The sequence below is a fragment of the Myodes glareolus genome, chromosome 6, assembly GCF_982192425.1.
Source record: "Myodes glareolus chromosome 6, mMyoGla1.1, whole genome shotgun sequence".
In the NCBI taxonomy this organism is placed as follows: domain Eukaryota; kingdom Metazoa; phylum Chordata; class Mammalia; order Rodentia; family Cricetidae; genus Myodes; species Myodes glareolus.
In genome coordinates this window covers 81,515,800-81,535,743 of record NC_142031.1, presented here as the reverse complement: position 1 = coordinate 81,535,743, position 19,944 = coordinate 81,515,800, and the positions used below count along the sequence as shown (strand labels likewise).

The 19,944-nt window shown below is 44.6% G+C and overlaps 1 protein-coding gene across 2 annotated transcripts in view; it reads left to right on the top strand.

The window, feature by feature from the left end:
* Nucleotides 1-13,712, top strand: part of Ppp1r21 (protein phosphatase 1 regulatory subunit 21) — a 64,063-nt gene extending 50,351 nt beyond the window's left edge. For both annotated transcript variants that reach the window (XM_048416067.3, XM_085690936.2), the window contains 5 exons: nt 3,459-3,491; nt 5,426-5,542; nt 8,494-8,592; nt 9,802-9,930; nt 13,023-13,712. In XM_048416067.3, coding sequence (XP_048272024.3) covers nt 3,459-3,491; nt 5,426-5,542; nt 8,494-8,592; nt 9,802-9,930; nt 13,023-13,052 — 408 coding nt within the window. In that variant the 3' untranslated portion in view covers nt 13,053-13,712. The remainder of the gene's footprint in view (nt 1-3,458; nt 3,492-5,425; nt 5,543-8,493; nt 8,593-9,801; nt 9,931-13,022) is intronic.
* Nucleotides 13,713-19,944: the final 6,232 nt, after the last annotated feature.

Below are 19,944 nucleotides of genomic sequence, written 5' to 3'. Positions count from 1 at the left end.
CTGCCCCCGTGTGCAGATAGCGAGGTCAAGAGACCATTATACGACTCTGCTGTTTCTGTTTCCAGCATTTTAAAAAAAGTATCCTCTGCCCTCCCTTAGGTGAACACAGTGAACTAAGTCTATAGCTGTGGCTGTGGGTGAACCCACCTTGACTTGCCATTATCTTGAGTGAGAAAAGCAAGCCTGCCTGGTTCACAGTTGCTTCAAAAGGGATGAAGCCTTCAATCCAAGAGGTCACTTCAAGGCCAGATAAGCAATACCAATATAAATTGACTGTTTGAAGCCCTGTACCATTTCAGAGGCCAAATGTCAATTATTTTCATTAAAATATCCAGCATTGAATTCAACCATGTAACCATGGGTTCATTATTCTAAAAAAGATAATAATCTCAAGAAGGAAAAAATACAGAGCCATGCAAATGTTCACATTTTGTTTTAATTAAAACATTGCTTAAATTAGTAGGCTTTATGATTAAATTATGTTATATATAAAAGTGAACTATGTTCATTAGTCTCAATAACAGGAGAGTAAAAAAGAAGAAAATCGATGGCATTATCCTGTATAAATATTACTACTAAATTTCTTCTATATAATTATATCTCATTGATACAAATTTTAGGTTTCAACATAAGGTTAATGCATATTGTGTTATCAGAGATTGTAGACACTGATTACACAGTATCCACACAGACCCTGTAGACACTGACCACACGGTATCCACACGGACCCTGTAGACACTGACCCCACAGTATCCACACGGACCCTGTAGACACTGACCCCACAGTATCCACACGGACCCTGTAGACACTGACCACACGTTATCCACACGGACCCTGTAGACACCGACCCCACGTTATCCACACGGACCCTGTAGACACCGACCCCACAATATCCACACGGACCCTATAGACACTGACCACACGGTATCCACACAGACCCTGTAGACACTGACCCCACAGTATCCACACGGACCCTGTAGACACTGACCACACGGTATCCACACAGACCCTGTAGACACTGACCACTGACCCCACAGTATCCACACGGACCCTGTAGACACTGACCCCACAGTATCCACATCTAACATATTTTAGTTTTCCTGTGGTTGAGCATAGATTATATGTTTCACTCTTACTTATCATCTCGTTTTTATGCAATGTTTTTCCACATATCAGGTGATTTCATTGAAGTACACTCTTAGGTGTTCTGCTCTTGTGGGGGACCTGAATTTGGTCCCCTTTGCTCAGGTTGGGCATTTCACAGCCTCCTATAGCTCCATCTCTAAGGGATCTGATGCCTTCATCTAAACTTTGGGGACACTGAACTCATGGTACATATACCCACACATAGGAATACATGTATAGGCATAATTAAAAGTAATGTCTTAAGAAAGAACTACATGTCATGTTGTAGTGGCACCTGCCTTTAATCCCAGCACTCGGGAGTCAGAGACAGATCTCTGTAAGTTCGAGGTCAGCCTGGTTACAGAGCAAGTTCCAGAACATACAGAGCTCTTACACAGAGAAGAAAGAAAAGAAAGAACTACAGAGCCAAAAGACATGAATATTATAAGTTTTTTAACCAATATAAGTTTTTTTTATTGAGTATACATTTTCTCCACTCCCTTCCCTTGAATATTATAAGTTTTTTTTATCTTCATTGCCAAATATGTTCTAACGAGATTGCATTGGTTTGTACTCTTGTTAGTAGAACATGAGAAAATATTGAGAAAACACATGTCAGAATATTCCTTCCATTTATCGACTATCCCGTTGAAGGACTCTGTATGGAACCACATTGTCAAATCTGGGAGTAAGGAGTGGGAGAAGTAAAGTGGCATAGGCAGGCATAGCTTTGTGTTTTATCTCATCAAATATAGTTATATTTGATTATAACAAAATTATAACAAACAAAATTATCAGTGGGTTATTAATATTGTTATTATTATTATTATTTTGGTTTTTCGAGACAGGATTTCCCTGTAGTTTTAGAGCCTGTCCTGGAACTAGCTCTTGTAGACCAGGCTGGCCTCTAACTCACAGAGATCCGCCTGCCTCTGCCTCCCAAGTGCTGGGATTAAAGGCATGTGCCACCACCGCCCTACAATCCCTGGGTTATTATAAATAGTGTTTAACTTCAAGATAAACAAAGAAATTGGGACTTTTGCTTCAAAGGAAGCAAATTGAGGAGGAGAAAATTGCAGCTATAAGCAGAGATTCTTTTTTTTTTTTTGTTAAAAGATTTATTTATTTATTATGTATACAGTGTTCAGCCTCCATGTATGCTTGCAGGCCAGAAGAGGACACCAGATCTCATTACAGATGGTTGTGAGCCACCATGTGGTTGCTGGGAAATGAACTCAGGACCTCCAGAAGAGCAGTCAGTGCTCTTAACCTCTGAGCCATCTCTCCAGCCCCCATAAGCAGAGATTCTTAAGGGAGACTCTTGTAGGTGGATAGGTGGAACATCTGTGAAGTCACAGCACTCAGTCCACAGAGTAATACCCTTGAAAGCTGGACACAGGGCATACTTATGATCCTAGCACCTGGCTGCTGCAGGCAGGAGGATTGCCATGAGTTCATGGCCAGCCATGGCTATAGAGAGAAACTGTCTCCACAAAGGTCGTGGATAGAGGCTGGGGAATAAAAGAATGATACACTTGAAGATGGCTGAGAATATATGCAAACTGCCCATGGGAGGTCACCCCTGGTTAGCAGAGACCCATTGAGGACAGGTCTCCTTATGCCTGCCACCCACCCTGCCACACCTCCCCCCCCCCCCCCCCCCCGCCACTGCTCCCTGCCACCTTGGGCAGTAACTTGCATTCTGCAATCATACCTGTTTTTGACATCTTTTTCTTTTTCTAAGGGGTGATGGTAGTGGTCAGGACTGAACCGAGGGCTGTGCGTATGAGTCGAGCTCTCTACCACTGAGCCACCCCCAGTCCTGGTTTTTGAGTCTTAATCTATAAAATCAAAATTTAGAAAAATTGAGTTGTAGTATAATTTATCTAAAGTTATATGTATTTATTTTAAGTCTCAAATGAATGTTTATTAATGTCTTGATAATATTATGTATGCTTTTTTCCTTCTGAGTTTTTACACAAAGTACTTATTTGTATCCCATTCAGCCTGTTTGATGACTGTGGTCTCCATGGGACCATCTGTGTGACTGCTTTTTAAATGATGTGGTGGGGTCAAAGTTGGTCACCCTCCTGTCCCTCCTGTCCCTCCTGGATGAGTTGTTGGGTGACTTAGCATTTCGATAGAGCATTTGGCATTGGTCATTAGTTTGTGCCTCATGCAGCAGCCGTGCTGAGCATCCACAGCCTCTGGCCTGCATTACCAATGGCCTGTGTACCAGTGCAGACCGAGAAGAGAACGCACTATAGGCTGTCAGCTTCTGTGTCTGAAATGTGTGTCTTCTCTTCTAATGCTGCTTTTTCTTTATGTTCTAGGTTGGGATTTTAACCAGGATGCCAGACAGTGAGGTAATGTGCACTCCACATTATGTTGCTTGTTAGTGCATGTGTGGCACTTGCTTGTGGACGAGTCCTATAGGAGCGCTCTGTGTGTTTTGGTAATTCTTACAAAGAAAGTGACGTTTTCTCTCATCAGCGCTTTTGTGCTGTTATCAACAGAGGGTAGCCTAGAGCCTGGCTTAGCATGTGTCTTGTTCAATGGCCGACTTCCACAGTTTTGACAGAGTGCAGCGTTTTCAGGCCTCCCTGTCTGCTTCCTGTGAGTGAGCCAGGATCTGGTGTGACTTGTCACCTGGGCTTATATATTTGAATTTTGAAATAACTGAAAATAAAGGTTCTGCAAGTTACCAGTAAAGGAAAACTGAAATAGCCAAACTCGTCACTTAGTGCGGCCACAATGGTCCTAGGAGATTTGTAGAGTCTGTCATTAACTTATTTATTTCAAAGGTAATACTGAGCTTCATGAATTTTTAAATTTAGCTCAATTATGTGTCATTGCTAGTATAACCAGGAAAAATATTGGTCTGGATCAATCTGGAACAAAGGCCCTAAACACTTCTATTTTGTTTAATTTATTAGTATTTTTATGAGCACTACATTTTCCTGAAGAAAATTTAAGGGTGGAAAAACCAATGTTCTAAATTTAGAGGTTCCACAAGATCATGAGTCAACGTAGCACAGAGGTATTTACACTAGATGCTTATTGCAGCATTGTTCAGAGTAGCCAAGTCATGTGGTCAACCTGAGTGTCCGTCAGCAGAGAAATGGCAAAGAAAATGTGGTTATTTACATAACAGAATTTTATGAAGCCATAAAGAATGATATATTGTTTGCAAGAAAATGGATGTAACCAGAGATTATCATATGAAGTAGATCAAGTCAGGCTCAAAAAGATAAATATAACATTTTTTTCCAATTTGTGGTTTCTTAGATTTTATAAAGATACAGAAAAGCTTCTATATGGCTATCTGGAGAATGATGGAGGCTCATGAGGGGAAGAAGAAGATGGGAAGTTTGGGGCACTGTTGGGGAGGCTGTTTGTTCATTTCCGGCTGCCAAGAAATGAAATAATCACATAGAGGCTATAATTGTTAAGTTATTGCTAGCTAGCTCTTATATCTTAAATTAATCCATTCCTATTATTTTATATTTTTCCACGAGGCTCATGGCCTACCAACAAGGTTCTGGCTGGCTGCTCACATCTTTCTCCTCTGGTGGCTCCGTGGCTTCTCCTGACTCTACCTACTCTCTCTCTAGATATATCTTTTCCAGCCTGGCTATCTTCTGTTAAGCCATTGACCGAAAACAGCTTCTTTATTCATTAACCAATAAAAGCAACACACATACAGAAGGACTCCCCACACCATTGGACCAGCATTATATATACTGTGAACTAAAACCCAGGACTGTATATATAATGACTGTATGTCAACAAAAAGCCAGGGGTTCCAATAAATACTCCCCCGTTCTCTGCTCTCTTCCAATTAAAGAGTCCATGTTAGTCAGAAAGTGGAGATTTTGAAGGTTTAGGTTTGTGGCTGATAAAAGCTGGTTAGAACCGTATGTGATGGCTTACACCTGTAATCCAAGCACTTGGGAGGTTGATGCAGGAGGATTATGCATTTCAGTTTAGCCCTAGATGCTTGGTAGCACTCTACTTCAAAAAACAAAACAAAACAGGAATGAGTGAACAGATGTCTGGAAGGACATGGTCCATGGGCTTCCTGGTACTTCACTGCAGTGCTGTTCTCTGGGGAGCTCTACCACACAGGCTGGCAGCTGCTGATGAGGAAACCTGGGCTCTCCTGCCGTGCCTGCCGCTCCTCTGAGGTGATGGAGAGCTGTCTCCTGTGAGGTTCCAGTGAAGAGGTGTAAAGTGTGGCTGTTGTTTCTCTGCTAGAAATACCCTTCTCACTGGAACCTCTGGTTTGTGTTCTGCTTAGGTCCCGGATGTGGAGTCCCGGGAAGACCTAATTAAGAATCACTACATGGCAAGGATAGCGGAGCTCACGTCTCAGCTACAGCTGGCGGACAGTAAATCAGTGCACTTCTATGCAGAGGTGAGTGGAGTTGATAAGATTGCCACTTCCCCCACCTCTTCCAGTCAGGCCTCGCTTCTGGTTCTGTTCTTCTGCTGCTGGGAGAGATGTCACCACCAACGTGCTTTCTGTCCTCCTGTGTCTGGGTTGGTCATGCCTGATGGCGACCAGTTCATACGCCACTCCAGCACCTTCATTTCAGTAAGTGTAAGACGTCATGCATCATTCCCAGGTTCCTGCAAGAGAGATGACAGGCTTGTGCAGCCTTTCTGTGGCCCTGTGCTGTGAGTTTTGGAGGATTACTTGTGCTCGTGGTAGAGGACACGTGCAGATGAAGGGATTTTCACATGTGCAAAGTGAAAAGTAAACCACATCCGACCTTTTTTGGTTTTATATGTACTTCCTATGAGTCTCAGCAGATGGAGACATGAGAGGACAGTTTGCAGGAACTGGCTCTTTTCCACCATGTGTTGAGGAATAAAACTCAGGTTATTAGGCTTGATGGCATCTTTATCCCCTGAGCCATCTCACCAGCCCATTTTTAAATTCTCTTCAGTGTCTTTATGTCTCTGTGTGTTGGGAGGGGGGACTGTGGATGTGCGTGTGCACACACCTGTGCATGCACATGTGGACTCCAGAGGTCAGCATCAGGTACCTTCCTCCATCATTCTCCAGCTGTCTCTTTCAGACATGGCCTTGCGCTGAACCAGAGCTATTGGTCAGATAGACTGACTGGCTAGAGCCCAGGCTTCTCTTGTGTCTGCCTCCCTAGCTCTGCAGTTACAGCCCTGTGCCGCCATACCTGGCTTTTTTGCATGGCTGCCGGAGATCGTAGGTCCTCATGCCTGCACAGCAGTCAGTTGACCTTCAGAGCCATCTCTCCAGCCCAGCAAGCTCACATTTCCAAATGAGAAGTTTATAGGACTGGATTTAAATGATAAAATGGAAAATGGCGCCTATTTTAACTTATAAGAGATACAAAATCTTACTTTTGTCACCTTTTTTTCTTCCTTTACTCCATAATTCATATAAATAAAACCCATTGTTCACTATACATAGAATTTACAAAGTTGGAGGGGAAGTTGTAGACTGAGACTGCTCGTTTGTTTCCCAGTTGCCCAGACACGAATAATCACACAGAAACTTTATTAATTACAACACTGCTTGGCCAAAAGTTGAGGCATATTTCTGGCTAATTCTTATATCTTAAATTAACCCATTTCTATTAATTTGTGTATCGCCAAGAGGCTGTGGCATACCGGTAAGGTTTTGGAATTCTGCCATCTTTTTCTACATGGAATCTCTCTGACTCTGCCTACTCTCTATATATCTCTGTTCAGATTTCCTGCCTGGTTTTATTCTGCTAAGCCATTGGCTGGAACACCTTTATTCAACAACCAGTAAAAGTATAGGGGCTGGAGAGATGGCTCAGTGGTTAAGAGCATTGCCTCATCTTCCAAAGGTCCTGAGTTCAATTCCCAGCAACCACATGGTGGCTCACAACCATCTGTAATGAGGTCTGGTGTCCTCTTCTGGCCTGTAGGCATACACACAGACAGAATATTGTATACATAATAAATAAATAAATATTTTTTTTAAAAAAAAGCAACACATATAAAGAAGGAGATCCCACATCAGGAAGTGAATGAAATTAGTACAAATGTTAAAGAATAAGGAAGGAAGAAGGCTGGGTGGGTACATGCAGGGTTTTAAGTCTTTGGTTCACACTTTATAGTAAGAATTAATTAAAGAGACAGGCAGAGAATTCCAGCACTTAAAGGTGTTAAACCGCAAAGGAAGGGACTCTTTTGGACGTAGTGTCATCTGTGATTGCCTCCGACATTGCAGAGATGAAGGAGTTGACAGGCAGCCAGTTGCTGGAGGTAGAAAAGCACCTTATGTTTCTCCTTTAAAGTAAATCAGCCTAGCCCAGTGTGCAGGGAGCTGCTGTGCCCCCCTTTCATTGGTGGTCTTTTATGATTGCTTGTGTTACAGTATAGAAGGGGGAACAGCAAACAGCCTGGCTAATAGTGGAACTGCTGTCTCTTGAGCTGGGCCTGCAACTGATACCACATTTCTGCTTCCCTGTCTGCTCTCCAGATTAGTGTTCCCAATGTGATTGTCATCTTCCTGTGGACCGTGCCTTGCTTGCTTTCTCCCTCTTGGTTAGGGTCAGTGCTGAGCACAGAGGGAAGTGGCTGATTTGATCGTACAGACTGTCCTAAAATTTTCTCGAGAACAAATGAGTAACGGGGAATTTTAGTCTGTCTCATTTTCATGAGATCTGACTATTTTAGTACATGTTTCAGCACAATTATGATATAAAAATTTTTAGATTGTCCCAGTTTGTTCTCATCTATAAACAGGAAGTAGTACCTCCCCGTGTGACTTCACTGGAAAGGATATTTGGAGATCCTGATGTCTACACAGCATTCAATGTGTGTCTTCAAATCACCCTTGTCTGAACAATAATGAAATAAAATTTTCCCTTTTCCTTTTCATCTGCTCTGTCTTGAATCATCTGGGCTTAGTAAAACTCTTAAGAGATTTGTCTTTCCCATATCGTCAGCAAAAGTCTTTTGATGGGACTATAAAGATGTCGTGGTTTCTGCATTGGGGTCTCTACAGAAGGACTTCAAACTCAAATCCCAGATAGGGCCCCCGGTTGGCAACCTGTGATCACTTTTGAGATAACCAGTGCCCTCTATCCACAGGAGTATAAATGGGTCCTGTGTAAATAGAGAATGTTCTCGTGTGCTTTGTAATCACTGGAGCTGAGAACACTGATGAACTCAGACTGCCGGCCTTTTTTACCTTATTAAAACAAGAGGGTGTGGCTTCGTCTTCCATCCTGGTTCTTTGGCACATGTATTCAGTAGAGAGTTTGCAAATGAATGAATGATGGCCTTTGGCTGTGGTGACTATAACCTACTAACCTTCCCAGGATAAAGTCTGATGTTTTGATTGTACAGTGCCGAGCGCTCTCGAAGAGACTAGCCCTGGCGGAGAAGTGCAAGGAGACGCTGACCGAGGAGCTGAAGCTGGCCAGTCAGAGTAGCAGCAGGCTGCAGGTGGGTTCCTGAAGGTGACTTCTGCGCCAGTGCCTTCCCTTGGGAAGTGGTGATCGCTGGCCTTAAACACACCAGTCCGCAGCTCACGTCTAACTCACCTGAAAGGAATGCGTTACTTATACTAGGCAAAGAGTGGTCATCTTACTTGTTTCTGATTTGAATTTCAAATTCTACTGTAGTCTGCATTTGTTTATTTTCACTTACCCACAATCCTTCTTCCTCTTCTTCCTTGTAAACACTCATCATGACTGGCCACAGGCTTGTTTTGCAAACATTATTTTGTCGTCTTGTTTCAGAAACTGACCAAAATAAACTTAAGAGTGTGACTGCAAAACATTCCTCCTTCCTCACTGCTGGGTTTCATACCCTCATTTTTGCTATACATGGTGGCACACACCTTTAATCCCAGCACTTGGGAGGAAGAGGCAGGTGGATCTCTGAGGCCAACCTGGTCTACAGTCTGAGTTCCAGGGCAGCCAGGAACACATAGTGAGACCCTGCTTCTTTATGTATATGCAAATACATAAGTAAATGATCAAATTCCAGTTTCCGACCTCGCCTTCCAGGAAGCTCCTGTTGATGTCAACATGAGAGAGACACAGGAAAACCCAGGAACACAGCGGTCCATGTTTCAGATCAACTTCTCAGATTGTTTAGGAGACATTGAAGAGGCCGGGAGAGCATGAAGTGCAGGCGAGAAGGTGTCCTCCTGGGAAGGAGCAGAACGCCGGGTCTATGCAGAGCCTTTGAAAACCAGGGGTGGTTTGGAAGCATCAATTCACCTCAGGCTTTTGACAGTCCTGTACCCAGCCAAGGAGGGAGTGCTTATATTTTGGACATGCAGGAACATTTGTGCAAGCATGCCTGTACCTCAGACTTGCTAGGTAGACTGGCTAGCTTATCAGTGAGTCCAGGGATCTGTCTCCTCCCCCAGCACTGCGATTCCTAGTGTGCCACACAGGCCCAGCTTCTCTGGCACTTGGGGTCTCATGCTTGCAAAACAAACACTTACAAGCTAAGATAGCTCTCCAGCCCTTACGTTTTCCCAAATAAATTAGGAACGCATTCTTTGAAGGCTGATACATTTCCCCCATTTCTTTTCAGTTCGACCTGTGCCTTACCTTTGTGTTAACTGATCAGCTAGGCTGCTCTCCAGATGTTTGTAATAAAGAAGTAACTTTGACAGGCCTTCTCCTTCCCCTGCTCTAGGATGAGCTGACAACCACCAAGAGGAGCTACGAGGATCAGTTAAGCATGATGAGTGACCACCTGTGCAGCATGAACGAGACACTGTCCAAGCAGAGGGAAGAGATTGACACGCTGAAGATGTCCAGTAAGGTGTGTGCAGGGCGGGGAGTGGGAACGGCTGAAGCGGCTGGTAGAAGACACGTCACTGTGGTATCTTTCAAGGGGAAGGGTGAGGAGCACGTACTTGTGAGTCATCGTCCTGCAGTTTATTTCCCTGTCCAGAAAGAAAAATGGTTTCTTTGGCTTAGTCTAAGCTGTGGTTTGACCTGCTGCCTTTTGACATTTATGTTTTTGTGTGTGAGTGAGGGGGACCGGCAGACGGCCTTAGGAGGGGAGCATGCTCTGTCTGTAGAAGATCCTAATGCTATTTGTGGAACCCTTAGCAAATTGTTTCGTTCAGTAAAATCATTTACTCTCGTTAATCCACAAATAAAAGTCTCACACAGCTTAAGGAAGCCACTGAGACACTTATCAGTCCCAAACGCTGTCCTCTCAGTGAGCTGCACAGTTTGAGACAGTAGACTTGACTTAGGGTTTTATGCTTTCAGTATCTACTACATTTTAATTCAGTTATCTACCACACAGAAGGAAGAAACAGAGTTGAAACTGGCAAAAACAACAACAACCACAACAAAATTAACTTAACGTCCTCTTTCCTGGCTCGTGTGTCCCCTGCCTGCACTCTGTCCTCTCTTGATTTCTTTTCTAAGTGTTGTACCAGATCCACACTTAGACCTGTTTCCATGTATCCGTACATTAGAGGCTCGCATCCGTATATGAGATGGAGCATGCGCTTCCTTTCTTTTTCAGCTTAGACCACCTCTGTTAATGTTATGCTTCCCGACTCTATCCATTTTCCTGCAAATCTCATTTTTCTTTACAGCTGAATAACGTTGCATATCATCTATCTCCCACGTTTTCATTACCTCTTCATCAGTTGGTGGGCGTCAAGGCTGGTTCCATTCCCTTGCTATTCTGAGTAGAGCAGAAATTCATGTGGATGTGCAGAAGTCTCTGCAGTAGGAAATGACCTTTGGGTATATGCCCAGGAGTGGAATGGAGTCCTTTATTCTCGTAACTGCCTATATAACCTAGGGATGCTAACCATTTTATCTCTAGGATTGCTGTTGATTCTGTTTCTCGAGGGGCCTCTGTCCAAGCCAGTCAGTAGATACATCTCCATATTCCACCTCTCTGTTAGTGAATGTCAGCTTCACGACACCGGGTGCTCAGTTCTGTGTGTCATCTCAGATGATCAGAGCATTTCTGTAAGCCAGGCCTTTATCACCCGTCTGTGAGCTGAAGAACCATAGAGAGTGCAGCTGCAGTCTTGCACTGGTGGAGCAAACCATGTCTCTGCTTGGTGAGATTTCCCAGAGAACATTCTGGGTTCCTACACTGGAGTCTGCAGTACACACCCCTCCCCATCATCGTTTCAGGGTAGCCATCAACTTCTCACTGTGTAGGGAGGGTTCCTGGCAATTGTCTGGGCCATCTCTGGCTGATGACCAGCCATTATGCTTCCGATTATATCTCTCTAGCTGTGCTTCGGGAAATGTGACCTTGGAGGCAGGAGGTACAGTCCTTTTCATGAATGCCTCCCCTTACTCTCATGACGTGGTTATATTTCTAGTCGCAGTAGGTCGCACACACACCAGAGAGATATCTTTGGTTTCTCTATGACGTGATTGATTGCTGCAGAGTGTGGGAAAGCTAGGTGTGCCTAGTATTGAGAAGCAGTGACAGAGGAGCCCTTCAGTCCCGAGCTGCATGTCTGCCGTGTGAGGTGAGCAGATGGACTGCAGCCGCTTCAGGAGTCCCGGGGTTTTCAAGTTCTCTCAGGGGGTTATTCCCTAAGTACCTGGGTTATTAAATTCAAGTAAGAAACCTCCCTGAAGCGAAAAGTGGTGTTTTTAACCATTCTGTGGGCATTCTGTAAGCCCTGTATTTTGCTTCCTCCTTGTCTTAGTCAGGGTCACTATTGCTGTGAGGAAACACCATGACCAAAGCAGCCTGGGGAGGGGAGGGTTTGTTTGACTTACACTTCCCTATCACTGTTCATCTTTGAAGGAAGTCAGGACAGGAACTTACCAGGGCAGGAACTGGAGGCAGGATCTGGTGCAGAGGCCACGGACGGGTGCTGCTGACTGGTCCCCCATGGCTTGCTCAGCTGCTTTCTTATATAACTCAGGACCACCAGCCCAGGGATGACACCACCCAGCATGGACTGGGCCCTGCCCCATCAATCACTGATTAAGAAAATGGCCTACAGGCTTGCCTGCAGCCTGAGCTTATGGATCTTAATTGATGTTCCTTCCTCTCATATGACTTTAACTGTGTCAACTTGACATAAAACTGTTCAGCACACTCTTCCACTTACTAGTAATTTACATTGCTATAGTGTCCTCCCATGGCTGAGTGAGCATTGTCTCGATAGGGAGTAAATATCTCCACCGAGTGTGTTCCATAGTCTTAGTGTCTGTACTCTGCATGTGTTGCCCTTATGGGAAGAAATGGTGTGTGGCCTCATCATTTAGGCATTTAATTAGAATGTCGTCCTAAGGAGTGGACTTCTCCGAAGAGAAGAGTTATGCCAAACCGCCAAGTGTGAGAGTTGTGCACCGCTGCTCTAAGCTCTAACAGTGGTTCTCACTTGTGGATCTCGACCTCTTCGGGGTCATCAGAAGACAGATATTTGCATCACGACTCATAGCAGTAGCAGAATTACAGTTATGAAGCAGCAATGAAAATAATTTTATGGTTGGGGTCACCACAACATGAGGAACTGTCTTAAAGGGTTGCAGCGTTAGGAAAGTTGAGAGCCACTGCCGTCAAACCTGTTATTTAAACAACAGAAAAATATATTGGAGCTAAAACTAATTGCTTTGTGAAATTGCATAAGAAAAGGAATTTAGTAAACTGGATGTCACTGGCTTTCTTTTTCATCCACCGTTGGGTCTGAGAGGGTTGGATCCATCGAAGTTGGGAGCAGGGAAAGTCAAAAATAACAGCAGCTTTGTGACCACTGAAGAAAAGCTGACATGCGTTCCTCTCAGCTGCTGTCCACATCGGAAGCCAGAGTGTTCTGCAGCACAGCATGGCCCCCAGACAACCTGTTTTATAATCTGTGAATGTTTTTCATGAGGCTTGTGTTCTGATGGTGGCCGTTGTTCCTTGCACAGGGAAATTCTAAGAAGAACAGGAGTCGATAGTTGACGAAGAGCTGGACAGTGACTGTTCCCTCCGGACCGACTGCAGCTGCTGCCAAGAGTCTCGGGGTCAGACCCCGCAACCAGTGCTGGCGGCCTCTGGGAAGCTGAAGTGCTGTTGGACCTAGTAAACTAGCCAGTGTTGTCCGTGACCTTGAGACATTTGAAGTATATTCGTAAACAGCAAGGCAAATACAGAATTTGATGTTGGCAGTCCAATGGAAAACAATAGACATAACCATGGATATCGTGGTCTCCTTATGCTGTTTTTACTGTGCACTTTTTGAAATTAGGACTTAATTTCAGTATATAAGAACAACAAACATTTTGTATATTTTCAAGCTCGATTATCTGGCAATTGATCTTGTATCTGTGGAATAGATATATGTTTCTGGATAAAATGCTTAAATTGTCAGATGTCATTACTTCCCTGTATTGTCATTTCTTCTTATAATTGAAAGATGTCTCAGATTCTTTTTAAAAGATTCTCTCCCCTCCCTCCCCTTCCTCCCCCACCCTCCTTCCCTCCATTCCTTGGGGGTGATGAGCCTCCCATCCTTCGCAGCCCATGGGTTTGCTGTCATGTCTGCAGCTGTGCAATACTCTCTGTGTTAGAATAATTGCTCAAGGAAATTCCTGTCAATAAATTCCTACCCACACGAACCTTGCGGGCTGTCTGTGACGTGATAAAGGAGGTTCAAACACATCCAGTCCCACTGACTTAGAGATAAACTTTCTAGTTGAGCTGTTGGACAGTCCGGCCTCTAGAAGACCCTTGAGTTTGGGGGTACCCACCTTTCAAGTAGAGACCTCTGGTCTCTCTTAGACACGTGCCATTTCAGTGCAGACCCCTGGGTGCCTGTCCCTGCACCCCACTCCCAAGGCTGCAAGCAGATGTTTTGTGCTTAGTGGCTTGTCATTGTCTCACGGATAGAAACTAAGGCTTAGAGGGCCGAGGCAACCCGGCCACAGCCACAGTAGTGCACATCCGAGCCTGCTCCTCAGGAGAGCTTTTGGATGGGCATTCCGCCCCAGGTGCTCTTTCTGGGGGGTAAACTATGACATTTCTCAGTAACTCCATTACTTCATCCTGCCTCCTCTTTCATACCTTCATTCAAAAGCCTGTAAAGTTTTTAGCTAGTTAGCTTCTCAGATTCATTTAAAGGTCAGATATAATATTTGCCTTTGATATTTTTTCTTTTTTAAAAGGTTTTATTTTTTAAAATTATGTAGGTGTGTGTGTACACATGAGAGCAGGTGCCTGCCGAGGCTGGAGGTGTAGCACCTCCTGGAGCTGGAGCTTTCAGTAGTTGTGAGCCACCAATGGGTGGGACCTACACTCAGGCTCCTAACTGCCGCTGTCTCTCCAGCCCTTGGCGCCATTCTTTTTCTCCTTTGATACAAGAAAAGTTACTCATTTTTTGTGTGTATGATTGCTTTGCCTACATGGATGTACATGTACTGCTTGTGTGCCTGGTGCCTGGAGAGGTCAAAAGAGGACATTGGATCACTTGGAACTCGAGTCAGGCTGTTGCAAGCTGTCATGTGGGGGCTGGGAACTGGCCTGGGTCCTCTGCAAGAGTGATCTTAACCACAGAGCCACCTCCCTAGCCTCGACTTCCCTCCTATACAGACCTTGCCAACTATCAAGCAAGTCTAGTATATTTGTACCACTAACTTGTTTGTCATCGCTCATTTATAATGAGAGTTTCAAACTGTGCACAGATGTGGAGAGAACAGATTCGTGTCCCCGTCAGTTATCGGAAATACTTTGCTAAGCTTGCTTTACCCTGTCGCGCACACTTTTTTTTCTTGGAGTGTTTAAGGCAAGTCTAAGACACTGGATTATTTCATCTGAATGCTTCAGTTCTACACGTGTGTCAGTGAGTGTGGTAAGCACTGGTTTCTGAACCTGTCTTATATGCTTGATTAGTGCAGGGAGCGTGTGCTCAGGTACTGCACACAGTGTGTGTGTGTTGGGGGGCACAAACAGCTACATCAACTGCCTGGAGAGCTGCATTGCGACATAGCGGTGATATAATCATGAACTCTCTCATCCTGTTCTGGGATTGTCTCAAATCAAGAAACACAAAGTAATACATAGAGGCTCTTTTCCTTCAACTTCTCTGTGTTTAAGTTTTTTTTATTTTTTTATTCTTAATTATGTGTATGTCTTTGTGTGTGTAATAGGGTACACATATGTGCAGGAGGCCAGAGGCGTTGGGTTTCCTAGAACCAGAGTCACAGGCTCCATGAGCTGATGACATAGGTCTGGGAACTGAACTCCGGTCCTCTGCAAGAGCAGTATGTGTTTTTAACTGCTGAGCCATCTCTCTCCAGCCCCCAAATTGTCTATGCTTTAATCAAAGCTCTGAGCCTCAGTGTGAGTCAGGCTGGTGTAACATACATGTTCCTGATGGAAAACAAACAAAACCTTGTCCCCAGTCCTCCTCCCACTCTGTAGAGAGAAAGCCCTTCCACTTTAAATTGGTTGCTTCACCTTTTGATCATGTTGATACTCAATATAAACTTCCTTGTGACTGTTTAGATGCACGTGTGCCAAGCCACATAATGTATGACATCTCTGTTTTCTCCGGAGCCAATGATGACCTTTAAAACATGTATTTAGTGGGTGCCATTTGTTCATTTCTAAACTCTTCCCTGGAAGTGTAATTCTCCTTTCAGTGAAGCCAAATTCAGTTGGGAATTCAGCCAAGACATCTTCAAGAAGCCGCAAGTCGGCTATGAGTCCCAGCTGCTGGGAGCTCAGGTAAAGGAACCTTTGAGGCCACACCAGGTAGCATGTGAGACACTATGTCAGGGAAACAGGTCTCTCTTGGAGCCCTTGGACTCACTAGGGGCTGTCTTGGTTGCTCCCTGGGCTGGAAGATTGCCGCATCCTGGGCAGTCACTGTCTCTCACCCTCTCTCAGTTCCGGAAGCCCTTCTCATGACAGCCCTCTACTCACCACTTATGCCTCCTCTCCACTGCATAGGCCTCTCAGGGCATGGGCAGTGACAACTGAGAGGAGATTTCCAGTGGGTCACGGGGGTTGGCCCCCACAATCCAGCTTGCTCTGCTTCCTGAACCACAAAGAAGTGAACACCCCTGGCATGTATTACCACTGCCAGACCTCTCCTTCTGGGATGGACTGACATCTCTCCAAACCCATTGACAAAAATAAAACTTTCCTCTGCTGAATTTTTTCTGCCAAGTATCTGGTCACTGCAAGACAGAGGTAACTTAGCACTGTTAAAAAACAGCAAACAATCAAAAGCTCGATGTTTGCAAACAAGTTTAAACAAGCAGAACCGACTAGCTGAAAGGCACAGATTGAGTTGCAACCAAAGCTTTCTTCAGTTGACTGAAAGCCTTCTCCATGGTAGAAATGCCCAGACAGAAAAGGTAAAGTTTATAGATCTGTTTTATGCATCGTTATCTCTTGAGGTTGACCCCGGCCTTTAAAAATAGTATCTTAAGATTTATTTGATTTTATGTGCATGCGTGTTAGTCTGCATGCATGTATGTGTGCCATGTGCATGTGTGATGGTCACGGATATCAGAAGAGAGCCAATTCCCTGGATCTGGAGTTGTAGATGGTTGTAACCAGGTCAGTGCTGGGAACTGAACCAGGGTCCTCTACAAGAGCAACAAGTGCTGTTACCTGCTCAGCCCTTCCTGGTCTTCAAAGTCCTCAAAATTCTCCATAACTTTAACAAGAAGAAAACCATAGACAATGGCAGATGATACTAAGAAACATCCGAGAGCCAGACCAACAAGGGCTGTCCGGTCTGTGTTTGAAGAGGAAGTTCCTGTTCTCGGCCGAGGGCCATGTCCTCAGATACCATGGTGATGAATGGGAAAGCAGTCAGCAAGCGCATTCCTCTGCCTCACATTTCTGAGCAGTTCAGTAATTAGCTCCAAATTAGGAGGCTAGCTGGCAAGGACAGCTCTGTTCATCCAAACCTTTGAACAACTTTCTGTGAACAGACTCAGCAGAGAAAGCATGCTGGAGCCTAAAGTGGAGGGGCCTCAAAAGGCAACTCACGAGTTGGGGAACCATAGTGTTGGTTTTACTGGGGTTGTAAATTACTCCTGAACTCCATTGCTTTTCTAAACACCAGGGAGTACGGTGGGATGGCCCAGAAGGGAAATCTCCGGGGCCCTAGAATAGAAACAGCATAATCCAGTCAACAGAATGTCAGTCATACCCTGTTCAAAGACTGAAGAATATTCTCCCTTGGCCTCTCTCCTTCCCTCCACTTCCCCGACTGTTCCTTCCTTCTTGCTAGGCCTTGACTTCATGAGCTTCCTTCCTCATTCTCCTGAGTTCTGTAGGCATTGCATCATTGCAGTCTTTTCTACCTAGCTCACCTCCTTAGTTGGGTTAAACGGACAATTTTCACATTGTATTTTAATGTATCTACCTCTACACCTGCCAGTACCTGAAACAGGAATCACTTCTTAGACCCTGACGTTTGCTGCATAGCAGGGTGTCTTGTACACAGAAAGCAGGCAATAGATAGTCTCAGGCACTGAGCCACAAACCATACCCAGAAGTGTTATCTTTATGCTAAAAGACTGTCAATGACTGCCTGGCTAGAATCGATTGCTTTCGGTTGGCATTCTCTGTTGAAGATGTAGACTTTTAGCTCAGGAAATCCCCATCCAAAGTGCAACTGGATTTCCTCAGGAAAGGACATAGCAGTAGCTCGGGTCGGCTCAGAATGTTTCGTGTGTGTAAAATGTCTGTGTACCAAGTTCTTTCTTTAATACATTTCCCCCAAAGCTGTCACTCTGTACTGAACAGTTCTCGTCATCCAAATAGAGACTATGGCTGTGAAGTTTGAGAGGACTAGTGTTCTTGTTAACCATTTGAGACTGAGCCTGGCCCTTCTCTTGAAGGTCTGTTGATCCTAAAAGCTTCAGCTGACTTGGATTTGAAGAATTCTAAGGTAGCTGAGTTTTCCCCAGGTCCTACTGCAGAAACTTTGAAGATCTTATTGTGATACTGAATCCTGAATTCTTTGAATTCCAGTGCTGGACAAACTATTTTAATATCTTTTCCATTTACTAGGCTTTCCAAGGTCACAAAGTCGATACCAGAAGTGTTTAAAACAGAATCCCACTGCTGTGTGAATTCAGGAATCTCATAGGAAGTTCTCAGTGGGTCCATGAAAAGTTTGGGGGGTGGAGTAGGGGGAATGGTCTGAATAAAATTGAGAAGGGTGGGGGCAGGAGAGATGGCTCAGCAGTTAAGAGCATTGGCTGCTCTTCCAGAGGACCTGAGTTCAATTCCCAGAACCCACATGATGGCTCATAACTGTCTGTAACTCCAAGATATGATACTCTCACACAGACATACATGTAGGCAAAACACTAATATACATAAAATAAAAATAAATGTTGTTTAAAACGTTGAGAAGTACGTTCTCTGAGGGTCTGTTTCGTGCAGCAGGGAAAAGGAGCTGGAATGAGGTCCAAGCTGGCGACATGGCTGTGGTGGCTTAGCTGAGGATAGGCTAAGCTGTTTGCCACCAGATTTGATTACAGAAAGGACTCTGCCAGAGAGGCTCCCATGGAGATACGTGCTGGAGTTAGGAGAAAGAGATCTGTGTTGAGGGAAGTGGCAAGCTCCAGAGCAGCGCGGATCACAGAAGGGGAGGAGCGTCCCTAGTTAAAAGATAAAACAGGTGTCAGCAAACTGTAGTAGTCTTCAGAAAAGTCTGTGCCCGTCTGCTCCCTAGAGAAGTGTCAGAGTTTCCGTGCTATTTCTTTCACCAGTTGAGCTACCCACCCCACTAACCAAAGCCACACTGTTCATCTCAAAGATGGCAAAAGTAAAAAGCTGCACTCTGAAAGTCGTGGTGGTAGTGACTTCTGCACGTGTGTTGATTTCTGTATGCCCCTTCTCTTCAGTTAGCTGTGCCATTTCTGAGATGGGCTGGCCTCCTTGGAAGCTAGCAGTAGAACAAGGCACAGTGACAGCATAACTCAGCCACCTACTTTATTTTTAAATATTTATCTTCTATCTCTATTTACCTATCATCTATCTATCTCTATCTACCTATCTATCTATCTATCTGTCATCTATCTATCTATATGTCTGTCTGTCTCTCTATCTGTCACCTACCATCTCTATCGTTATCTATCAATATCTATTCATCTTTCTATCTATTGTTTATCTGTCTGTCTACCTACATTTATCTTATTTGATGCTCTGGACTAGAGAGAGGGCCCCATGGTTAAGAGCACTGTGTTGCCCTGATAGAGGACTAGAATTTGGTTCCCAGCACCCATGCTGGGAAGCTCAGAACTGCCTGTAACTCCATCTCCAGAGGATCTGCTGCTCCTTTCTGGCCTTCTGAACACATTCACAAGCACATACCCACACACGGACACACATATACGCAAAACATTGTGCTGGCAATCAAACGCCAGGCTTTGCATGGTAGGCAGGTATCGCTGCACCATGCTTATCCAGACCCCACATTTTTTCTTCCCTTCTTTCTCTCCTTTCCTCTGCCCTTTTTGCTCTTCCCTCTCCTCACCTCCTTACGAGAAGGCTGATCAGCTCCGGTCTGCTTCTATAGGAAAATCCATTCCCACCAAAGTTACCAGGTTTTCACTTCCTATGTTCTGGGTGCTCACTGGCTGAACCTCAGATCTTGGCCATTACTGGGATGGTAGTGAGGGAAAATGGGGAGGTGAGGGGCATTCCTTCTGCTTGTTTATTTTTGTTATATTATGCTATAAGCATAAGCACACTTAGAAATCTTACCAGAGAATAATATTATCCCAAGTGTGTCCAATTGTGTGGTTTCAGACACACCTATGCCCTCTCTGGAGCTCGGTTTCCTCCCAGGATCCTGGTGGCTGAATGGACTACTTGAAT